Below are 24,427 nucleotides of genomic sequence, written 5' to 3'. Positions count from 1 at the left end.
TCTCCCCCTTTTTGATGTGATCAACCCAAGTTAAGCTAGAGTACAAATAGACATGAAAATAAACTAACTAAATTTGGAATTAAGTGCAAAAAGATAGAAAATTATCTACCTCCCCCTAAACTTATACTTTTCCTTCTCCCCCTTTGATCACATAAAAAACTTGGGGTTCCGAAAAGAATCTAAGGGTAAAAAAATTTCTAACTTTCTTAAAAAAATTCTAAGTTTGAATAAACTCTAAGTTAGAGAATTTGCAAAAAAAATATTCTTTGAAGAAAATTTTTCTAACTTAAAAAAATTTTAAGTAAAAAAATTATGATTTTAAGAAATTTTGTAAAAAAAATTTCATTGTCGATCTCATTGTCCGTGTCTCCCCCTGAACTGCTGCTTTCTTCCGACGTAGCTCCCCCTTCATCGATGCTCATCTCGGAAGAGCTTGAATCGCAATCGTCGTCTTGATAACTTGCCATTAATGCGAGTTCGGAGAATGCCTCGACTTCCGATTCGGACGACGTATCATCCCACGTCGCCTTTAGGACCTTGCGCTTTTGGACAGACTTTTTACCTTTGTCCTTGTCCTTGTTCCTCAGCTTGGGGAAGTTGTCCTTGACGTGCCCTTCTTCATCGCAGTGGTAGCAGCGGATGGTCCTTTTCTTTCTGCCCTGTGGATGGTTAGTAGTTCTAGATTTACAAAGCTTTTTAAACCATCTTACCATCATTACCATTTCCTCGTCGTCGAGAGAAGATTCTGACTCAGGTTCGTCTCTCGATGCTTTGAGGGCGACGTTGTTCTTGGGCTCCTTCGTACCTGCACATCTTGATTCGTGCACTTCAAATGTCGAGAAAAATTCTTCTAGTGTAATTTTTTCTAAATCTTTCGAAATGTAAAAGGCATCTACTAGTGATGCCCATTTTGAATTTCTCGGAAAAGAATTTAAAGCGTACCTTAGCGAATCTTGGTTACTTACCTTTTCTCCGAGATTCGACAATCCGGTGATGATCTTTTTGATTCTCGAGTGCAGATGCGCAACTGTCTCGTCTTCCCTAAGTCGCAGGCTGGTGAGCTGATTGGGAAGTAGATCCCGTCTAGCGAGCTTGGCTTCGGACGTTCCTTCGTGTATCTCAAGAAACTTCTCCCAAAGTTCCTTTGCCGAGTCGTAGTTCCCGATCTGGTTAACTTCTTGTGGCAGAAGAACGCTTAACAGATGGTATTCTGCTTTGCCGTTCGCCACGTAGTCGACCTGTTTCTTTTTCGTCCATTGATTTTTTTCTTTAGTGTTGGAACCCCAAGGTTGTTTTGGTGTGATCAACAAGTTAAGTTAGGTCTTGTGTTGTTTTAACCTTGGGATGACAGAGATCACCCAAGCGAGTGGAAGACTCGGTCCAACAAGTGGTATCAGAGCCAAGGTGCTTCAAGAGGACTAATCGCTAATCGAAGTAAAGATAATGGCCGGACCAAGCATCTACCCGCTGAAATTCAAAGGGGATTTCACTACCTGGAAAAGGTGAATGCAGGTATTCTTTACAACTGATTTTGAATTAATTTTAATAATGGAATTTGGCTTTGTAGCTCCAGAGGGCAAAGAAAACAATCAGAACTCAAGCAATTCTTTCAACACTTCTGTACTTCGTTTGTAATTTAGCTTCTTTTTGTGCGCTTCATCGTTGTACAAGGCTTCTCCGCCCAAAGGAGTTTTTAGTGCGATCATCTTCCTTGGATTAACAACCTCCCCAGTTGTAACCAAGTGAATTCCAGTGTGCCTTGTCTTTTCTGATTTATTTTCTTTTAGCTAATTTATGCAAGTGTTAATTTAAGAGTTCAAGAAGCGTTTACGTTTTTATTTTCAGGCTATTCAACCCCCATTCTAGTCGGCCGCTGCGATCCAACATACGACAACCCTAATTATACAAAAGACTAAAATACCCTCAAAAGTCTAACTCAGTAAAATACTAAAAAAAAACTAAAATTACTCTTCTATTTCCGCATCAATGCTTTACCAAGATCTTTCATTTCAAAATTACCCAATAGAAAATGACTTGATTGCTTGCAACATACCTTGATTATTACTTCTAGCAATATGCCATTTACATACAAGACAAGTATAATTAACTTGCTCCCATTAAACTTGGTATATATGCATTGCTCCACAGGGTTCTCTTTAAAACCAAATGAATTAACTGCCTTATCAAATTTTCAGTACCATTGACGGGACACTTGTTTCAAACTATAATTTGACTTTTTTAATCTACATAATAGGTGCTTTGAGTCCGCAGACTCAAAGTTCTCCGATTGTATCATATATACAGGCTCCTTAATGTCACCATTAAGAAATACAATCTTTGCAACCATCTGGTGTAACTCTAAATCAAAATGAGCTACAAGTATCATGATTACCTTAAATGAGTTTTTCGTTGACAAGCAAGAAAGTCTCATTGTAATTAATGTTTTTTTTCTAAGTGAATCCCTTGGCAATAAGGAGAACCTTATACTTCTTGACATTGCCCTTGTTTGGTTTTAAATATTCATTTGTAATCAACGCTTTTCATACCTTAAAACAATTCGATAAGTTTCCAAATGCTATTGTCTTTCGTAGGCTTCAACTCATCCCTCATGGCTTCGATCCACCTCTTAGGATTAGAGACTTATTTGAATTTTTGGAAAGATGTAGGATTACTTTTCAATTCTATGTCAAAATTATGTTCTCGGAGATAAACATAATCATGGATAACTGTAGATTTTCGTTCACTCATGAATAACCTTAAAGACACTTGTTGTTGAGGTGGTTGAAGTACTTGTTCATCAATATGAGACAATAACTCTACCTGAATGGAAGGTTCCTCCAATTGCATTGGAGTAATACATGTATATCTTGGTTCACTACTCCTATAGGATGTGCAATATCTATAATATGGGGTATGAATGTCATACCACTACTCATTTCACTTGTATTGACCATAGGAGGATTGCCAATGCTTTTCTCAAAAAATATATCCCTAACCTTAGTTCACCCATTGTCCTCAATAAACTTGGTATTTTTTGTCTCAAAAAAGACATATTTGAGGGGTCATAAAATTTATATCCCCTACACTTATCAAGGTATCCCACAAAATGACAGCTCACTTTTCTTAGGTCTAGTTTCTTTTGATTAGGTGTAACTTCAGTTGGACAACCTCAAATGTGTAAATGCCTAATTCTAGGCTTCCTATCAGTCCACATCTTATATGGGATTTTAGACACTGTCTTACTAGGGATTTTATTAAGTAGGTAAACTGCAGTCTTAAGTGTCTCACCCCACAAAGGCCCTGATAGACAAGTGAAAGTCATTATACTTATCACCATGCCTTTTAGATATGATTTCATCACTCAGTTATACCATTCTGACTGGAGTACCATGTATAATACATTGAGGGACGATCTCACACTCTTTTAGGTAGTTCGCAAATGGTCCAGGACATTGTTCACCTGATTTGTCATACTGACTATAGTATTCTCCACCACGATCAAATCTAACTATCTTAATTTTCTCACCTAGTTATTTTTCAATTTCGGTTTTAAAAATCTTCAACATGTTTAAGAATTATGACTTCTCATGAATAAAGTATAAATAGTTTGTTAGGGGATCGGTCGGCCGACTTGAAGGGGGTTGGATAGATGCCCCCCCCAAATCCTCGCTTTCTACACTTGTTAGTATGCACAGTGGAATATACAAAACAAACAAGCTAAAGGAAATTAAACTAAAGACAAGAAAGAATGCAAACCAAGCTACACGATCATTTACGTGGTTCGGAGATAAAGCTCCTACTCCACGACGTGTCCTTGAGGTGGACGATTCTTATCCGTCGATGGATTACTCCCCGGAAGACCTCCGGCTAGCTCACGTAGCTCCTTGTGGATGGAGAAACCTCACCACAATTCTCACCAAGGACTCTTTACAAGCTAGGGCACAGGTAGACTACTAATAGAGATTAACCACCTCTATTTCGTCAACCTCAACCAAGCTTCCAAGGCTTGGTTATATAGGCCGCGGGTTAAAAAACCCCGCCTACCAGTCGACTACCAAAACATGCAGTCATCTATCCTCTTTGGAAATTCGACCGTTACATCCCAACGACTTGATACCAGTCGACTGCTAAAACTAGCAGTCGACTGCTCCACACTGGTTGAGCGAACAGAAGCATTCTGTTCGCTCCCAGTCGACTGCTCAAGTCGACTTCACCAGTCGACTGATGAAACATGCAGTATACTAGTACCGAGTACATTCTCTCACAGCACTCGGACCCTCACCCTTACGACTTATTTGACGCTTCCTTCGCAGCCTTGACCTTTTGCCTTCAAGCCTACTTCCTCTTTGGCTCTCGTCCCTCGGATGCATACAAGCCCGCGGCTCGTTCCCAATGTCATCCTTCGCGTATGCCTCGAAGTCGCTTCCCTTGGCCCTTGTCCTCGCTGCTTTGTCCACGGTCCCTTGGATGCTCTATCCTTCACCGGACCCGAAGCTGTCAACCTGAGTCACATGTGTATCCTGCAGTCCTGCACAACTCAAGTACACATATCAAATATAAGGGTGAACCTAACTTAAACTCTTTACCCAAACACCAAAACATATGGTCCCGCGGACCATTGGGATTGCTCCAACAATATCGTGATACAAACACCAATTACTTCATTGACATGACGTTTAGCTCGAGATAAATATGGTGAAGATAATTAGACAAATATTATTGACTACCTAGAGTCAAAAGGTAGGATATAAAGTGAGTTGATGTTAAAGAGAACTAAACTTTTAGAATTATTAGGCCCTTTCCTATTCATGAATCGGCGAGCCTGTACAATCTTTCTCTACCATTTTCACTAGCAAGACTACATGGTACCTCTTTATCCACTACAGTGAAAGGTAATAATCCACACTCTCAAGATTCTTCTAGAACTACCCCATATAATTTAAAGGGATATAAATTATGAGGTGTTTCGTCCAATATAATGATCCTTTGCATTGAGAGTCAGGTGACCCGTGAAGTATTACACATATTTTAGAAATTGATTCCATGATCTATTATAGTAACAACACATATAAGTACTAGGTGTGTCAATTACGATACCTCTTTATCTAGATGCTACTTATAAAGAGTATCTATACCACATCATCGACTAAAGGAGCATCAACCTTGAAGTGAAATGGGGGTGCATCTAATGAAAGTGGTATGACAATATCATTTTGATTGGAAGACTACCTAGGAGCATGAGAAAGATATACAACAATAATTTCCTCCCCTCTTTCCTTTGGGTACACTATAAAAATTTAGCGAACCAAATTTCTTCTTGGGGTAGGATGTTATATTAACTAAAAAAATAAAGGGTGTAATTGAAATTTTTAAAAATTTCTTAGAATTTTTTGTAAAAGTGAAATTAAAAGGTAAATCTCTAACTTATTCTTCTCCTCGCAAGGTCATTTCCCTCAAAGAATTATATTTATTTTTCCAAACCCTAACTTCCTCATCTAAATCCAAAAACTCTCCTCATGACACCACTATTGCATGTCATCCCCATTGTTGCATGCCTTTGCCGTCGACAAAGCCATCATCATGACATGCCACCATCACTACCCCCATCACAAGTTGTTGCTGTCGTCGTCGTCGCTCGAAACTACGCATGCCAGAGCTTCCACCATCTTGTTCCTCTTCGATTTTCCTTCTCAATCTCTCTCATGACCTCCCAATTTGCACCAAGAATTGGCATGAATTGTGAGTGAGTGCGAATGGAAGAAATACATTGATGCATTTATTTTGCGCCCTTCATCACTAGCTTACGGTGAGATGAAGAGAGGTAAATTAGGTACTGAACGACACCTAAGTGTGAAGGTTATTTGTCGCAACCATGGTTTGAACCCTTGCCAATTAATACAAGTCTACCATTTGGGTACCACTTGGAAGAAATACACGTGGCAAAACGCGAAGGGCTCGCCCCCAGCCCCGCTCATCGCCAGCCGTTCCCAGGATCAACACGGAGTAAGTAAATCAAGGTGATTGAGGAGGCAAGTGGACCGAGGGGGGTGGGGGATGAGTTATACGAGTGTAGGGATTTACACCCCGTCAACCCCGAGATTTGACACTTCAACCTCAAGTGATAAATGCTCATCCATTTATCACTTCAGTTATGCTGGTGGGAGCCACTCGGAGGAAATACATGTTGGCAAAAGGTAAACACGCTAGCCTCGATTGCCCCCACCAGCCTGTTCTAGGGCCAACACGGTGGAGGTAAATTATGGGTGACTACTAGACTTAGAATAGTGACTGGTGCATGAGAGAGAAATTTACCTCAACTATGTCGAGATTCGAATCCCAGACCTCAAGTTGACAATATCTCATGCACTAGCCACTAGATTACTGGGAAGAAATATATGGTGGCAAAAGGCGAATACGCTTGCCCCCAGCGCCCCCACCAACCCGTCCCAAAGCTAACACGGAGGAGGTAAATCACGGGGCGACTACTAGCCTTTGAAATAATGACTAGCACATAAGGGAGGTATTTACCTCGGCTATGTCGAGATTCGAACCCTAGACCTCATGATGGCAACACCTTATGCCCTAGCCACTAGACCATCTCAAGGGGACTATTTGGAAGGAATACATGGTGGTAAAAGGCGAATACGTTGGCCCCCAGCGCCCCCGCCAACTCGTCCCAGGGCCAACACCGAGGGGGTAAATCACGGGCAGCTACTAGCCTTTGGAATAGTGACTAGCACATAAGGGAGGTATTTACCTCGGCTTTGTCGAGATTTGAACCCTAGATCTCATGATGGTAACACCTCATGCGCTAGCCACTAGACTGTCCCGAGAGGACTATTTGGAAGAAATACATGGTGACAAAAGGTGAATAGGTTCGCCCCCAATACTCCCGCCAACCCGTCCCAGGGTCGACACGAAGGAGATAAATCATGGACGACTATACGTGATCGTTCTTTTCTTCCCCTTTAAGGCATCCATCACCTTAGGAACAATCACATGAATCGGGATAAATTTTAAGCTTTGTTCGTTGTTGGCAACGAAGGCATAGTGCACTTGATGCATTTAGATTTTTCTCATATAGAGGTGCATAATATGATGCATTTCATTATGAGTAATTGTTCACCATTCACTCTCATATATATAGTGCATCTTTTTTTTTTTTGATGAGTTGTAAGCATTTAGGATTATGAGTCATTCATCCTATTTATAGACGATACATATTTATTAGGTAGATTATAAATCGTTCAATCTATTTATATATAATACATATATAATTCGTATTAGATGGATTGTAGATTATTTATCTATTTTATATATAATGCATCTTTTACTAGGCCAATGAAGAAACTAAAATATTAAGATAAATTGTATCAAAGAGATTAATGAGTTAAGAACAGTGGAGTTATTTCAAAAGTATGCATGCAGTAAGTTTGTTAGCTTTGATATATAATTGCTCTGACATTGTTGTAGTTCACACGACGAGTAAAGCTAGTGTTGCGGCAAGTCTAGGCAGTCTAGCTCATACGGGGTGTGACATAATTTTTAAATTTACAAAAGCTTGAAAAAAAATTATCACAAGCTTATTATAAAGCTTAGAGCAGGGTTGATATTATAAAGCTTATTAACCAATACCATCAATAAACTCCTAGTAGTCATATCATTCATTTTGGGGACAGGTTAAGTTAGTTAGTGCGGAGTAAAGTTATTATTATAGGATAAGAGTTCCTCCTTTGTACTGACTAATTATAATTTTTCAATTTAACTCTTTACAGATAGTAATGAGGTTGATCGTATTATACTTTTTGCTATCATAGTACACCTTTGATTAAAAAAAAATATCAAACTTTTAAATGGTGTGAGTTCCATTAGGCAATTTTATTCAAAACGATGAACTTAAAAAACTCCAAATTCTTTCAACATAAGAATAATATTTTTTAAAAACCTCCTTAATGTATCGTGCTTAAACAAGCAGAGCCAAGCTGAGTCGAGTTTTAGGGTGATCAAGCTTGTTTGATAAGATAACTGAGCTGAGCCGAGCCGAGCTTAAAATGAATCAAGCTTTTAAAATAAGTGTTCAAGCTTGACTTGGTTTATTTTTTATGAGTTTGAGCTTGTTTGAAGCTTGACTTGAGCTTGATTCGTTTAGATGTTATCAATCTCTCAATTTAAGTTTGGCTTGAGCTTGGTTCGTTTAGATGTTATCAAACTCTCAATTTAAGCTTGGCTTGAGCTTGGTTCGTTTAGATGTTATCAAACTCTCAATTTAAGCTTGACTTGAGCTTGGTTCGAGCTTGGCTTGAGCTTGGTTCGTTTAGATGTTATCAAGCTCTCAATTTAAGCTTGGCTTGAGTTTGGTTTGAGCTTGGTTCGTTTAGATGTTATCAAACTCTCAATTCAATTTTGTTTGATTGTTTGAAACTTTAAATTGTTTGATTGGTTATTAAGATTGATAATTTAAATTTATTTATTTATTTATGTTATTTTATTTTATTATTTATTTAGCATATTGAAAAAAAATTTATTAATAAATATGATTCGTGAACATTATTCACGAACGTTAACGAACTATATGTGTTCAAGCTTCTTTTTTAGCTTAACGAGCCGTTTAAACTTATTTATTTAATTAATCTTATGTATATTGAATGAATATAAATAAACTCTTATCAAGTCGAACATCAAACTTGTTCACGAACACTTAGTTCATTTATAACCCTAACGCTGAAAGATCTAAATTCAATTGAGACCAGTGATCTTAGATATAAATTCTATAGTGTAAATTGAGACGTGAATTAGTTAAGAGGATTAAAAAGAATAAATATGAAATTAAGAATAAAAATAATATTTTAATCTTAGATCTAAATTCTACAGTGTAAATTGAGACGTGATTAGTTAAGAGGATTAAAGAGAATAAATATGAGATTAAGAATAATCTATTTTCTTTAACAATAAACATACCGTGCTTTCTTTTTTTACAAAATCAGAATACCAAGAGATTATTTCAGTGAATTAAACTCGGGAGGAATTTAATTACCTTTTTTCTATAACCAACCATCTTGCCATCTAAAACCGTTCAGGCCAAGCTACACTTGGTTAAAGACCCCCAAAATCAATATTCCTTCTTTCTAGTTTCCTCCAAGCTCTCCTTCTTCTTCATCGTCTTCCTCTCCAACTCGAAGCACCGCCCCAAATTTATCAACGAGAATGTCAACCACAACCGGTGCCAAGTCCTTGCAGGGCACCGCCTTCTTGTACAGCTCCCCGAGGTGTGAATCGCTCCCAATTCTCCCACCCAAGTAGATGTCGACGCCTTCGCACGCTTTGCCCTCTTTGTCCCTCGCCATGCACCCCATGAATCCGATGTCAGCCACCTGCACCTGCCCGCAGGTGTTGGGGCACCCGGTCCAGTGCATCCTCACTGGCATCTGCAGCGCCACCCGCCTCTCCACCTCCTCTGTCACCTTCAGTGCTCGTGCCTTCGTCTCGATGATAGCCTGCCCACAGAACTGATTTCCCGTGCACGCCACCAGGTTTCGCATCAGCAGTGACGGTTGCGGGGAGAACCTCTCCTTCAGGAGCGGTTCTGAGAGTAGCGCATCCAGTCGCGAGTTCTTGACGTTGGGGATGATGATGTTCTGCTCGACGGTGAGTCGGAGCTCGCCAGAGCCATACTCGTCGGCGAGGCGGGCAAGCTCGAGCATCTCGTTGGCCTGGAGCCGCCCCACCGGCACATGTAGGCCAACGAAGGAGAGACCAACTTGCTTCTGGGGGTGGACGCCGAGTAAGCTCCTTCTTTCCCATGGCTTTTGCACCAATTCCTCTTCGACTGCTCTGCCCAACTTCTTCTCTGGCATCCTTTTCTCCACCTCTGATCTGAATACTTCCATGCCCTATTAGAGTAGAACAATTAGCATCACCCGGAAAACGATTCTCTTGCATAAATTCTATCCATTAAAGAAAGGATGAGCAAGGAAACTAACGAGTTCATCGATGAGCCACATCATTCGGGTCTTCTGTCGGTTGCCTCTGCTACCGAGGTCGCGGTAAGCCTCGAGAATGGCTTTGCACAGTGGGACGACATCGTCGGAGGGGACCCAAGCATCAAGAGGGATGGCCTCAGCGCATCTCTTAGGGCTAAAGAATCCACCAACAAGGAGATTGAAGCCGAGTTTTCCATCCTTGACGGCGGGCATGTAGGCGAGGTCATTGATGTGAGGATGCTCAAAGAGGTCATGAGATCCCACCACGCACACATTCCATTTCCTTGGCCTATTTGCAAATGCACCGACCGGCGATGAACAATTAGCAAAAATTAAGTAGCGATTAAGAGAAGAAAAAGCGGAGAGACTAATCGAGTCGTTACAGGTTGGTGAAGGCGGGGTTGCCCCGGGAGTTGTCGGTGACGAGTTCAGTGAGAAGCTGGGTGTAGGGGCGGGTGTCAACGATCTCCAGAGGATCGATGCCGGCGAGGGGGTTGCCGACGGGATTGCGGACGTTGTCCATGCCGCTTTGGAGGCTGGTGAGGCCGACAGCGGCGAGGCCTTGCAGAATGGTGGGCACGTCGGGGAGGACGACGCCGCGGATCTGCCAATTCTGGCGGGTTGTGATGTCAACGCATCCCTGCTCGCCGTAGTTGGCCACGACGCTGGCCAGGTACCGCGTCTGCTCGCTGGTCGTCACACCGTTGGGCAACTTCAGCCGCATCATGAATCGCCCATCTGCACACGAACTGATTAATATCAATTGATCTATAACGAGAATCGATAAATATGGATGATGTTCCAAATCTTGAACTTATAAATTGAAGGACCTACGGATTTCACTAGTACCGGAAAAGTGAAATGAATACTGACATTGATGCTTGCGGCGGTGGAAGAGGCCGAGCCACTTGAGGCGGACGTCGATGTCGTTCTTGAAAATCTTGGATGCGTCGATCTCCTCCATGCTCTTCGCTGACAGTTCCAGAATCCCGTCCTCCATCACCAGACTCATCGGCTCCTTCTCCAACTTCACCTTCTCCTGCGGGTTTATCCCGGTCCGGTACTTCTCCTTCAGCACCCAGTACCCTCCTTCCCGCTTCTCTACTCGCGGATCCAACCTCTCCTCACCAACCGCCTCCTCCGCCGCCGAGGCCTCCGACATCGTCGTCGCTGCCGTTGGGGGGAGGTTTACCCAGCGCCGCCGCCAGAAGGTGCGCCGCTGGGGGGGAGCCTGAAGTAGGAGCTGCTGAAGGATCGACGAGGAGGCCATCGGGAAATCTTCTTTGCGGGTGCGGGGAGTGGTGGTTTGTGGCCACGGAGAAGGGCATATTATAGATGTGGCGGAGATGGAGACGGCGCTTGAGAGAAATGGAAGGGAAGGGCGCGGCAGTGAAATGGCTTTTGGGCGCTGCAGAGGGCCATGACAAAAAATAAAAGTTGTATGTTAAGGATCGGTTTAATAAAGGTTCGGATTGAAGTAGGAAAGAAATTAACGACGGAATTAGATCCGACCCTGAGTCGGGTCCAAATTGAATTCGGTCTGGGTGGGCTTGTAACTGAGTCAACGGATTGGATATCCATTGACCTGGTTTTCGGACCCGAACTGTAATTCCGGACTGATTACGGTTCCATTCTAAATTAACTGTCGAACTGACGGTGGATTAGGCGTGTTTTTTATTTTATTTTTTTTTAAATTTTCTATTAAATAATTATCTTCCTAATCGATCGTACTATATCTATACTAAGAAATAGATTCTTTGATTATATTATTATTTTAATAATTAGAAAAAACATTTATTAATTAATTAATTTATATTTCTTTATCTCTAAATAATTTTATATATTAATTAATTATAATTAATATTTTTTTCCTATATAATTATTCTTAATGGTGGAAGAGTATCCGAGTCTCATAAATAATTTTATAAATTTATATATATTTTAAAAAATAATATGGTAATCTTAAATGATTATAATAAAAGGTGAATATATTCGTCCCAGCGTCCCTGTCAATCCGCCCCAAGATCAATACGGAAGAAATAAATCAAGGGTCAGATCTCATTATGACAATAGCTCATGTGTTAACCACTAGACTCATCCGAAGAGACATAATAAATCAGGTATAAATCAATAATTTTAAACTGCAAATTATAATCTTCAAATCATTAATCATAACCTTATAATTAAAATTAAGGGTTGACTTTTAAAAGCATCAAGCTGTCAAATCGTCGATTTCAAATTGAGAAGACGGATCTGCAAAAAAAAAAAAAAAAAAAAAAAAAAAAATCTTTAAAAAACCAAAACAAAAGAGAGATAAAACAATCCTGCGGGCAGCCCACGGAGAAGAGTAGGAAAATAATTAAATATGTCGTTTTCGCAGCCGCACGAGGCGGCACGATGCCGCCCGCACAAGGCCGCCTGCGCAAAGACATGACAGACGGAAAAATGGCTTTCTATCTAATTTAGATGGATTAAAAATATCTAAAAATTGATTTACGAATACATTTATAATTCACTCATCCCTTATTTTATAATTAATAAACATCGAAATGGAATCTATCCCTTTTCATCCGGTTTTTTTTTTTCTCAATTTTTAAATTCATCCTCTCAAATACGCTGCTTGTAACAGGATAGGATTTCAGATATCAGATGATAAGAAGAGATGAGATGGGAAGTGAATGTGTCTAATTTTGTTAGACTGATTAATCCTGAGAATGATACAATGTGTACGAAAATTTTCCATCCACGATCAAAATAAATTTAAAGTGCTCCAACGGTACGGCATCTGTCGCTCAGTGACTGAGTGGAGCTATGAATTAATGACATAAATTTAAAAATAATATTTAATTTTGAGTGGATTACGAATTAAGGCACCATTTTTATTTATTATAATTAGAAGGGCAATTGCTAGCAGTGAGTAATGAAAATTTAATTTAGATTTGGTTAATTTAAAATTTTTTATTTTTTAAATCTCAATTATTTTAATTTATTTGATTTGGTGTTAATTATAAAATTAAAAATATAATTAAACTAATTAAATTGAATGCTGTACTATGATTAATCAACTATTCCGAAGGGTGTCAAAAATAAATTCGATCCGACAATCCAACCCGAGTCGATCAGGTTCCGATTGGATATTTCAGGTTCGGGTCAAGTTCGGGTTGGAGGGTTGGAGTGTTAAAAATTTTCGGATTAGGTCGGGTTCGGTTCGGGTTGACCCGGGTTGACCCAGATTGACCTAAATATAGGGGTTAGTGGATTTTTTTTGAGGTTAAATTAAATTTTATTTTGAAAATTGTATGATAATGATAGAGTATTGAGATAAAAGTAGAGAATTAAAGGAAAAATATTCTAAAAAAATCATTTTGAATCGGATTTTCGGGTTATCTAGGTTGGGTTCGGGTTGATCGGGTTGGTCGGGTTCGAGTTCGGGATTAGGTGTTTTGGGTTGAACTCGGGTTCAGGTCGGGTTTGGGTTGAGTTTAAAATAAAAAAAACTCAATCCGACTCAACCCGACCCGACCCACCCGAATTAACACCCTTAACTATTCCATTCATCTTAAGTTTTTATGAGTTGTGTTCCGAGACTATGGTGTCACAGTAGGATATTTAGGTTGTCACCCAGTAACTTACGGTTCGATCTTCAGTTATGACGTATTTGTAGAAATTTTTCTTTCAAATAGGGAGCGCAATCAAAGGATGTTGGACTTCTGGGTTGACCGTCGTGTGTACTTCCTGATTTACACTGGTGGTTGGTGGAAAACTTCCTTCGGGTCAAGCTGATTATCCCAGGAATAGTCAATGAGGCTAACTGGGATTATCATTTTAAATATATCCCCGGGACTATGGTACCGAGTAGGACATCCAGATTGTCACCCAGACACTCACGGTTCGATCTCTAGTTATGACATATTTATAGAAATTTTTTCCTTAAATGGGGGGAGGGCAAAATAAAAGGATGTTGGACTTCTGAGCTAGCCGCCGCGTGTGCTTCTCGATTTACTTTGATGGTCAGTGAGAAACTTTCGTGAGGCTAAATCGCTCATCCAGGAATAACCAATGAGGCTAACTAAGATTATATTTTTTTTCCAAGTTTTTATGAGTTGTGACAATTTGAATAAATATATAATCGTAGCCAGCTGTCCATATAATGGTCGACTTATGATGCATCATAAGTCAATTGCTTTGGTACAATTAGGTTTGATTTGTTTAATTTTAATTAGGGCGGTAAACAAGTTGAGTAGAGTTGAGCTTTAGGATGTTTAAAGTTATTTGATAAGGTCATCAAGTCGAGTCAAGTTGAGCTTAAATTGAGCCAAGTTTTTGAAATGATTATTCAAGTTTGGCTTGGTTTATTTTTTATGAGTTTGAGCTTGGTTCATTTAGATGTTATCGAGCTCTCAATTTAAGATTGGATTGAATTTGGTTCGAGCTTGGTTCATTTAAATATTATCAAGCTCTCAATTCAAGCTTATTTGATTGTTTGATTGGTTATTGAGCTTGATAATTCAAATTTATTTATTTTATTTTACTGTTTATTTAGTGATCATGTTCGAATGAAGGAAGCCGGAAAGCCGGGGATGGGGTGACCGTTGACGAGATGAAGACTTCAATCCTGCAAAACAAAACCAAATCAGGGAAGAGGCCCTTGGCGTTGACCCTTCGACCCTCAAGTCAAAATCAGGAAGAGAATGAGTAATCAAGAAAATGATAAATCTTGCATTCTTCATACCTGACATATCCTTTTATACATTTTTCTGTGATCGTTCATCTGCCCTTATTTAATGATATTAATTGCCAGAGGAAGACTTCTTTATTTTGACTTCTGTGCATTGATGATAAATATAGTGTTCTTCTTTGCCTTGACTTCTTCATATTTAATGATAGACGGCATATTCTCTTTTACTTTCTTGTCTCCTCCTGTGTAATGTGATTCAAGCGACTCGTTTTCCTACCGACCGACCCATGATGCCCCGACTGGCCAGGTGATGTCCGATCAACCACTCCTTTGCCGACAGGGATAATCGTAAGCCCAGCATTGATCGCCTTGACTTTGACTGACACCGTGTCAATTAACCCATAACAGGTGGGCCCTTCCTTATCACCACATCACAAGCCTCCCTCTGAAGTCTAGTCGAAGGAGGCTACAGGTCCCACTGACTAGACAATTGGTCCTTGGTGATTTTTACGTAGATCGGAATGTTCGGTCCCTACTGTCTGATCGGGGCTTCAACCAACGCCGCTCAATCATTGTCTAATCATGGTAAATGGACAATCGGAGTGTTTGGTAACCTGTTCTCTATGCAGCGTGGGGCAATGAGCGGCGATACTCGGAGAATTCTCCAAACGCGCTTCTTCGAGCGATCTTGGTTGTCGCTGATGTCACCCATATTTCTCGAAGTCCGTGTAAATTCTTGACAATTATGGCTGAGAACATGGCCATTCCTTTTAATTAAATTCATTAAATGCTACCCGATAACCGCATGCCACGTGTCCCTCTTTCTACCGCCACATGCCTGACAAGATAGACGGATATCCTCTGCTGACGTGACTAGCACATCTTTGAATTCCATGGTTAGATCTTCTTCTAGGTTTTCGAAACCCTGGATCAGACGGTTGAGAGCGATCGACCGTAAGGTTTATAAGCCTCACGTGTGCCGTCGTCTTCTCCACTTCGTGCCTTCTTCTTCGAGCTTCACCGTTATGGCATTCCGCTTATTCGCCTGTGATCCTCCTATACTCCGGTAATCTCCCGCTTCTTAGATCGATTCTGCATGATCTTCCTTGTAAGGTTTTCGATCGATTCGGTCTAGTGTTCGTTGATCGTTCATCTTCAATCTTGTTCTTTCATTCTTTCGATGGCAAGCTCATCTCAGCCTCCCACCGTCGTCCCTAGACTCTGGTACACCTCTATTGAGTCTAGGTTTAATGCAGGCGACGCGGAGAGTATGAGAGTTGCATATGAAATTCCGCCTAACTATCAAATCGGTCTTCCTTCTGCTTTTGAACGAACCGCCGCCCGATTTCGTAACATTTTTCAGGGACCAATTTACCGTCAGTCCGCGATTTCTGATCCACCCTTTCTTCTCAGTCATTTGCAAATATTTTCGTATCTCCTTACATCAACTAGTGTCGAACTCCTTTCGACTACTGTGTGGGGTCGTCGTTCTATTCTGCCTTCACGGCATTCCCCTTACTTCTTGACTCTTCCATTATTTCTACTATCCCAAGTTGTTCGAGCCGAGGACTTTTCTTTTACAAGCCTGAGTGGGTATTGTTTTCTTTGATAAGATGCCATCTTCCAATAAACATTGGAAGGACTACTATTTTTTTGTTTGCTTTCCTGAGCGGTCGGACTTCTCGACCTAATGACAATTAGAAGCACCAAATCCTCCAGAGCTCAAGAAATACAAGAGCCGACCGGACTATCTCCATGCAACTTCACAATTGGCCGGTCAAAAATTCCATATTCACAAATTGCTGCATGAGGGAGTCCTCTACGTGTTCGGCTTGAGCCTGATCTACATGAAGCTTCCGTTCAGCCTAGGTACGCTCCTTCTTGGCTTAACTTTTGAATCTAATTGATTTTTTTTTTATCTCTTTTGCAGCTCAAGTCATGTTGCGTGCACGTTTGACCAGCAAAACTAATTTTACGGATGCTGAGATCAATGCAGCGATTGTGGCTGAGTTGGAGAGCTGCAGTTTGCGACCGATCGGCTTGCAAGAAGACCCGCTCGGAGAGAGCGAGAGAGTGCCAGCACTAGTGAGTGAAGGGATAGCCAGCCGAACACCTAGCGGTGGAGCGGTTGGTGCATCGAAGTCTCCCCCTGCTCGGCTGCTGGTGGTTCTAATTGAGGGGGTGTCGGACTTGGTCTCTTTTGGGGAGCCACTGATAAGCCGCAAGACGTGCTAGGCGGAGGCTACATCCCGCTCCGCTTCCTCCGTTGTGCAGACCCCCACCAAAACTAGCTGCGGCTTCCCTCCGTTGAACGGGTTGAAACTGTTGGATCGAGAAGCGCTAGAGGGGGTGTGAATAGCGCTCGTGGCTATCTTGTTCGATTATCGGAATCGTAAGAATTATCAGAGTAATTAAGCAGCGGAATAAAACAAAGTAAGCACACAGAGACAGGAGGATTTTTACTTCGTTCGGAGCCTTGATCGACTCCTACTCGAAGGCCCGCGATCCTTGATCGCTTCCGGTGGGAAATAACTATAAGCTCGTTAAAAGATTACAATTATGAGTACAAATAAAAGCTATAAATATTATACCGACAACAAGAAATGCTAATTCTGAAGCTTCGGGTCGTCGGGCAATTGTAGCAGCACTTTGGAGCGTCTTTTGGAGCAGCACGTTGATGAAAGATCACTTGGAATTCGTTGGTCTGAAGTGCTGGTCGAAACCCCCTTATAAAGGGTGTTCAAGGCGCCTCCATGCTGCCTCGTCTTCCGCGTGGATCAAAACTGACCTGGTCGAATTTCATCCATTCAAGGCGCCTTATAGCCCTCTCAAGGCGCCTTCTGCCTTCTCCAAGGCGCCTCCAATGGTGCTTCGCAGCCAGCTCAGCCTTTGCACCCGAGGCGCCTCCAAGCTCCATGGAGGCGCCTCGGACACTGTTCATCCGAGGCTTTAGGTTGCTCCTTTGCTCCTGCAAGATGCGTTAGTCCCAAACACTATCCTGCAACACAAAGTTAGCACAATAAACATTATAAAAGAAGTATGGACAGTCTCCGGATTGTCCGAGTCTGACTTCGGGTTTCCAACCGGAAACCCTAAGTCGACCCGATGCCTACTGTTCCCTCTACGGGGAACGCGTCCTCACCTACTCCACTCAGGAGATTTACCTGTTGCCAGTCGATCCTCCAGATCGACTTTCCGGACTTTCTGCTGGACATCCGCTTCCCCGGCTAGTCCAGTCTTTCACCTGGTTCGCGACACCAGGACTTTTCACCTAGGGTTACCACCCCCTAGGACTTTTGCCTGAAGCCATCGACCTGCCAAGACTTTCCGCATAGGGTTACCACCCCCTATGACCTAGGGTTACCGCCCCCTAGGGTTTTCCCTTTGCCTAACCGCAGCTAGGACTTTCCTGAAATCCTCAAGTAGACTTGTTAGACTACAAAACATCTTAACTTTGAATTCTTTGCCGTTATCAAAACACGAGTTCGATCGTCGGATGCTTCCCGCACCAACAGAAACTTCGACGCCAGCTCCCGTCATGGCGACCGTTCCCCCTACATCATTTGATCGGACACCATCCCTTTTCGGTTTGCCCCAAGGAACCATTTGCACACCACCAGTTGCCTTCATGGCACCGCTGAAGATTCAAAAGTTTAGAATCTGACCGGTGTCAACGTCTCAGCCGTTCGACAGAGCCACCTCAGCCCAATCAACCCCGAGCGGCTAGCGAAACATAACAGAGGTTATCCATCTTTCGATTGAGGAATGACGCGAGTCGGACGACGCTGAATCCCGAGCCCTTGAGCATCTAATAATCATTTAGGTGCCACTCGCACAGATATGGGCGGACACCCGAGCCCGCGCAGCGGACATGCCTCCGGGGGCGCTCGCGGACAGCCATACCTAGATGTCCATCGGGGTAAGTTTTTTTGTATGTTCTTTAATTGATCCTCGATCGCCTCTTATATTTCTCTGGTTCTTCGCAATATTGGTTGGAGAGTCTGACCATGTGCTAGAGACTCGCATTTTTGGAACAGAAAGTCAAGCAGCTGAAGGTGCCGAGTGGCCAATCATCTGCTTCTCAGACGCAACTGGAGCAGATGAATGTTGAGATGGCTCAACTAAGAGCCGATCTGGCCAAGAGCGCTGAGTAGCTGTAGGCGTAAAAAGGCAAGAGCACCGAGCATGCGACCCAGCTGGCTCGTCTTAATAAATAAGATGCCTCCTTTGAGTCAAAAATCCACTCAGCAAACACTTGAAAGCTCCGAGCCATTGAAGATCTAGAGATAAAAAACAAAGAGTATCGAGTGTTGGCTCAGAATTTGAAGGATGCTGAAACTGCGTTGAAGGCCTAGAGAGATGGACGATCGGCCGAGTAGACTGCAGCAAAGGCCCAGCTCGATGCTAAGGATGAAGAGCTGACCAAGTTAAAGGAAGAGTTGGAGGCCTCCCGAGAGGCCCTAGATACTTATCAGGGAGCTAAGCCGAGTATGTTTGAGCTTATGAAGCAAGCCTACATCCGCTCGGATGCTTTTAATGACAAAATCGTCGATCGGGCTCTTCATCTGTTCGACCTTGCGATTGAAGGGACATTCGGCCAACTCAGGGAAGGCGACTACCTCCCCGCCGCTCTATCAAGCAAGGTCATCAGTCGGGACAAACTGATTGAGTCGCTGCCCGATGATGTCTTAGCTTATCTGGATTGAGCTAGTTTCAGCGTTTTGCCTTTGTAAAAATTTTGAAGTTTTAATGAATGTTTGTCCTTTCGCCTAACCTTTATTCTCTTCCCTTTATTTTCTTCTTAGTATTTTAACTTTTCAGCTTGATTTGCAAGTGTCGCGTAAACTCGTGTGGCCTCGTGTTTCTTCCGATCAGCAACGGATTATCTATTTAGTCGGTTGATCCATTTTATTTTCAAAGTTGTTGCTTGACCATTTTAGTGAAGATATGAGTTTAAGGTCGCCGTTCGATCGCTGATGAAAATAGGGGTTTAAGGTCGCCGCTTGACCGTTGACGAAGACAGGGGTTTAAGATCGCTGCTCGACCATTGATGACGATAGGGGTTTAAGGTTGCCGCTCGACCGCTAACGTAGATAGGGGTTTAAGGTCACCGCTCGACCGTTGATGACGACAGGAATTTAAGGTCGCCGCTTGACCGTTGATGGAGACATGGGTTTAAGGTCGTCGCTCGACCGTTGATGACGACAGGAGTTTAAGGTCGCCGCTCGACCACTAACGTTGATAGAGATTTAAGGTCGCCGCTCGACTGTTAATGGAGACAGGGGTTTAAAGTTGCCGCTCGACCGTTGATGGAGACATGAGTTTAAGGTCGCTGTTCGATCGTTGATGGAGATAGAGGTTTAAGGTCGCATCGGGCAGAAGAGGAGAGGACGAGGGCGCAATTTCCAGTGAAGGAGAGCTCGGGAAATGCAAGTATCCTTTCCTCTGTAGGTACGGGTACGACTCCTAGGTGAGTCGATGCTGGTTTTATGTGTGTCGATAGCGTTTTTGAGTGTGTTGTGCGTTGATTTCGGAGTTAGGTCATTGTGAGCCGATTTATCAATGTTATTGCATTCTTGCGAGGTTTTTGCAATCAAGAGTAACTATATGCCAATCTTGTGTGCGGTTGATTTGCTCGGTTGTTTCGAATTTCACGGAAGCAAGCGATTCTGCGTTTTCAGTGGGATTTCTTGTGATTTCTGCATATGTGAGCATGGATTTCTTTTGGGATGTGGATCCATATTGCTTGTTTTCTTTAGATTTAACCGAGGAATGCGGATTTGATAGTGGGGGAATTTTCTTGTGTGAATAAACAGTTCTGAAGAAGTCTCCGTTTCCTTGATTTGGCCTTGTTTCTGTTGCCCAAATCTTTCTTTCTTGTGGTTGTAGAATCCTCTGATTTAGTATGTCTGAAACCTTTGATAGGGATCGATTTTTGACCGCTAAATGATTTGAGAATCTATTGTGTTGCTGAAAAATTTAGATTGAATTTATATAGTTTCCTGTCCAGATTTATGTATTGGATGTTGATGTTCATAATTAAGATTTTAGTTAGCTGTTGCGACCATGTATCTATGGTTTCACTGATTTATGGGCATGCATAACTTGGACTTGAATCTTTCTGTATATGTTTCACCTTGAGCATTAATTATCTCTGTACAAGTTAGTTTTAAGGTTATCTGGATCCTGCATTTGTCATTAGGCTTAATAGTATAGCTTTTTGGTTCAATACATATTGCTGCAAATACTTGGTCACCGGTATAAATGTGTTTAGCCAAGATTATGGTTCAATTATGGGAACTCCGATCATACTCAGCTTAGTGTATCTATGCAGGAGTCTGGTATCAAGATCATCAGGTTCATGTATCAGTTTAGTTTAATGTTGATTCGGTATATCCTTAGCTATAGAAAACAAATGGTACCATGTGTAGTGTGCAAATCAATTTTTGATACTTAATGGTCAGTTAAAGAATGGATATTATGTGTATGTCCCCACCTGTATGAATTGCTATGATTGAACTATACTATGTTATGTGTACTTGCTCTAAATTATTGCCATACATGTTTGATTGCTGACTGGAAATGAGTCTGTACGTACAATTCATGCTTAAAGTATGGATACTATAGTCATATAAAGCTTAGTGTGTTTATGCCAACATAGAAACAAGATCACCACACTTAAACACTTGTCAAGATAAAAGTTATTTCTGCACATACCTTACTGTTGTGATCAGTATATAATCGTGTTTAGTGTAACATTTCATTCCTTGATGCTTAAAGGTTGATTGAAAATGAAGGGTGTTTCCACATAACTATGTTATTTGTAGCTGACCTGAAGTGTTAGAATGTAATCATTGATACTATACCTCACTGTAGATATGACTAAAAATGACACATTTGAATGGTGACACAATTGAAGTGTTATAGATATGTTCTGAAAGATTTTTCCTAAGTAAAAGTAATTAGATGAATATGGGTTTAAGGAGTGCCGATACGAGTTGGGTGTCTTGGGATGAGCTTCAAGGAGGGTCCTTCCTAACATGAATGATGACTGATAAATGACTAAAAATAACTGACACCTAAGAGGTATCTCTCAAGGTTTATGACTGATAAGTGACTGTGTTCTCTAATGGTTCACCACTATAACCCCATATTTATCTCTTTATGCTCTATTGAAGTTTCTCTTATTATGCTATAATTTAATTCCCTCTTTGATTGATGCATATGCCTTGGTAGCCTACTTTGTATCTACTTATGAAATATACTTATTGGGTCAATGGACTCATATTGTATTCCTGCACAGGAGAAGTGAGTGGCATTGGGACCGTGCTAGAGGACACGAAGGTGGAGTGGCCGAGAGGAGGAGATGGAATAAAAGCCACACTATCCCGGGCCGCTAAGCATGATACTTCATTGAAATTTTGATCGTAACAAGATTAAGAACTTTTACATAAAAATAAAAGAAAAATATTGTAATAAAAAAGTAAATTTGAATTTGAGAATATTATTGCTATGTCCAAGTTATGAACCCTAGATACGGATTTGTTTCAAAACAAATTTATTTAATAATGGAGATGATCTTTCTTTTGGCTTCCCCTGGATTATAGCCTCGATAGAGTCTATCAAGGTAATGAATTTAATCCTTGGGGATCCAATCATTACTACAAATTGAGGCTAAGACATCATCCCTAAAGTGTTATTTTTGGCCATATAAATGTTGCATTATACTTAAAGTAACGCTTTTCATTCTATCTTATCAGATCCTGTCATGTTAGATATAATGCAACACTTTTGTCATTTTATACAACACTTTTTTTAACTATTGCGATATATAGCAAAGGCAACACTTCTCTATATGTGACACTTTTTTCTTCTAACAACAACACTTATTCTTTTGTTACTCTTAAACAATTGCAACACTTTTGACTATTAATAGCAACATTTTTTATAATTTTTTTAATCCAATAATGTAACATTTTTTTCATTAAATGCAACACTTACCCATTAATAATAACACTTATTTTTGCATCAATATATTATTGATAATGCAATTTTATTATCCAATCAAACACATTTGTATAAAATAGATTATTCAAAATATGATCATTATATTGCAAAAGTACCACATTATATTCTGCTTAAGAATTTTACAAAAACCCAACAACTGACCTCTACAAATATATAGCCAACTAAAGCACTATACAAAAGCCATCAATTAATACCTTCATGAATCCCCAAAAAAGGCAACGATACATTTACAAAAAGCCAACAATACAAACTCTTTGCTTGCCTTAAAAAAAAATCACATAGGTATCCAAAATGTAACACTCATTCCCATTCCCAACTATAATGGCTGCTTAGCTATCCAAAATGCTTGTCGCCTACAAGAAAAGCATCACAATGTGGACAATAAAATTAAGAATAGAGATTTGATCATGTAGCAAAAGTAATAACCTTTGTGCACAACTGACAATATATCTAAACACACCTTATCCAACCACCAATTTTCAACTAGAAAATAACCTTTGTGCTCCACTGCAAAGAAGTACCAAACCTCATAGCACAACTAGGAACCAACCATATAAAGAATGATAAACTAAGTACTATTATATGAGAAAAATGCATGCGAACGCACATTGGTCTTAGAAATTTTGGAAAATAAAGGAAATAGTAGTGAAATGGGTGTTAGCGAAAAGCAAGAGGTAAAACATATACAAACACAACGAAAGACTCACATGTTACTAGTCCAAGTAATCTCCCATGCTATAAATTTGCAATTGTGCTAAAATTATCATAATTCAGAGCAAAAAATTATATAATTGAGCATTAAACTTGCAAAGTCAATAGCAATAATAAATAGCTATCAACAAAGCCACATCAGGAAGAACTAAACCTCAAGCATCAAATTGTAGCAAGTGGGTAATTTCCATAGTCAAAATGAAATACTTTTCTATGATTATGAAGTCTTGCATTACATATTGAATCATTGGAAGTCATTCAAAACATAAAAAAAAGCTTGTATTATATCCAAAGACATGCATGATTGAACCGTTGTAAATAGGTATAGCTCATTCATATGCATTTTTTTTTCAAATAAACAATCATAGTTCACTAAAAAACTAAATAATCATATCCAATCATTAAGAGTTCAACAAGTGAAAAAAATAAAAATAAGTCCTATACATAACAGGTGGATAAAAGAAAGGGATAGTTCAAAATTTTAGAGCTACTCATATTGTTGAAGGATAAAATTTAGTTCATAGATGGATTGAAAAGTAGCAGGTGATGCCAATTCCAAGAGAATATTAGTTAAAGCTACCTTCAAGCAACTAAATCATAGCAATCTTTCATGATGAAAACATACCAAATTCATCAACATGATCAATTGGATAATAAGTCTATCCTTAACCCACTGATCAATCCAAATTTACCCAAATCAATATACTACAACCAAATTCCAACTTCTAATTAGAGATAACATAGGTCAACAAAAATTAGATTAAGAGATTTGTTACCCAAATTAGACAGCCGACTTCCTTCCTCTATGGTGGTGGCTCATTGTGGCCGACGGGGCAACTGTATCGCGGGCAATCTGGTTACGACAGCTTCGATGATGTAAAGGCGACGCCCGTAGACTTCCGAGGAGACCGGTTGTGGGGAGGTGATGGTGATGTCAAGTGGCGCGTCATGAGATGGTGGCAGCTTTCCTTCCTGTAGTGTCTCGGCTCTCCGATGACAACCCACAATAGTCGTTCGTAGCCCCCTTTCG

At 40.8% G+C, this 24,427-nt stretch overlaps 1 protein-coding gene across 1 annotated transcript; it reads right to left on the bottom strand.

Annotated features, from left to right (window-relative positions):
* Nucleotides 1-8,984: 8,984 nt before the first annotated feature.
* LOC121976112 (ferredoxin--nitrite reductase, chloroplastic-like) lies at nucleotides 8,985-11,298 on the bottom strand. The gene is made up of 4 exons (XM_042528106.1): nucleotides 10,854-11,298; nucleotides 10,364-10,718; nucleotides 9,981-10,269; nucleotides 8,985-9,890 (listed from the first exon to the last, which is right to left on the bottom strand). Exons 1-4 carry the CDS (start codon nucleotides 11,248-11,250, stop codon nucleotides 9,126-9,128), a joined length of 1,806 nt encoding a protein of 601 aa, XP_042384040.1. The 5' UTR covers nucleotides 11,251-11,298; the 3' UTR covers nucleotides 8,985-9,125.
* Nucleotides 11,299-24,427: the final 13,129 nt, after the last annotated feature.

Source organism: Zingiber officinale, chromosome 4B (assembly GCF_018446385.1).
Source record: "Zingiber officinale cultivar Zhangliang chromosome 4B, Zo_v1.1, whole genome shotgun sequence".
In the NCBI taxonomy this organism is placed as follows: domain Eukaryota; kingdom Viridiplantae; phylum Streptophyta; class Magnoliopsida; order Zingiberales; family Zingiberaceae; genus Zingiber; species Zingiber officinale.
Note: the sequence above shows the minus strand (reverse complement) of the source record. Positions and strands in the feature narration are given on the sequence as shown.

What these genes read in the sequence shown, in the direction of transcription:
- LOC121976112 (XM_042528106.1), bottom strand. Translation starts at nt 11,250, where the DNA reads ATGGCCTCCTCGTCGATCCTTCAGCAGCTCCTACTTCAGGCTCCCCCC. An exon ending in CCACCGCCGCAAGCATCAAT is followed by an intron (nt 10,719 to 10,853) that starts GTCAGTATTCAT and finishes GTTCGTGTGCAG; the next exon opens with ATGGGCGATTCATGATGCGG. An exon ending in AACCCCGCCTTCACCAACCT is followed by an intron (nt 10,270 to 10,363) that starts GTAACGACTCGA and finishes ATTTGCAAATAG; the next exon opens with GCCAAGGAAATGGAATGTGT.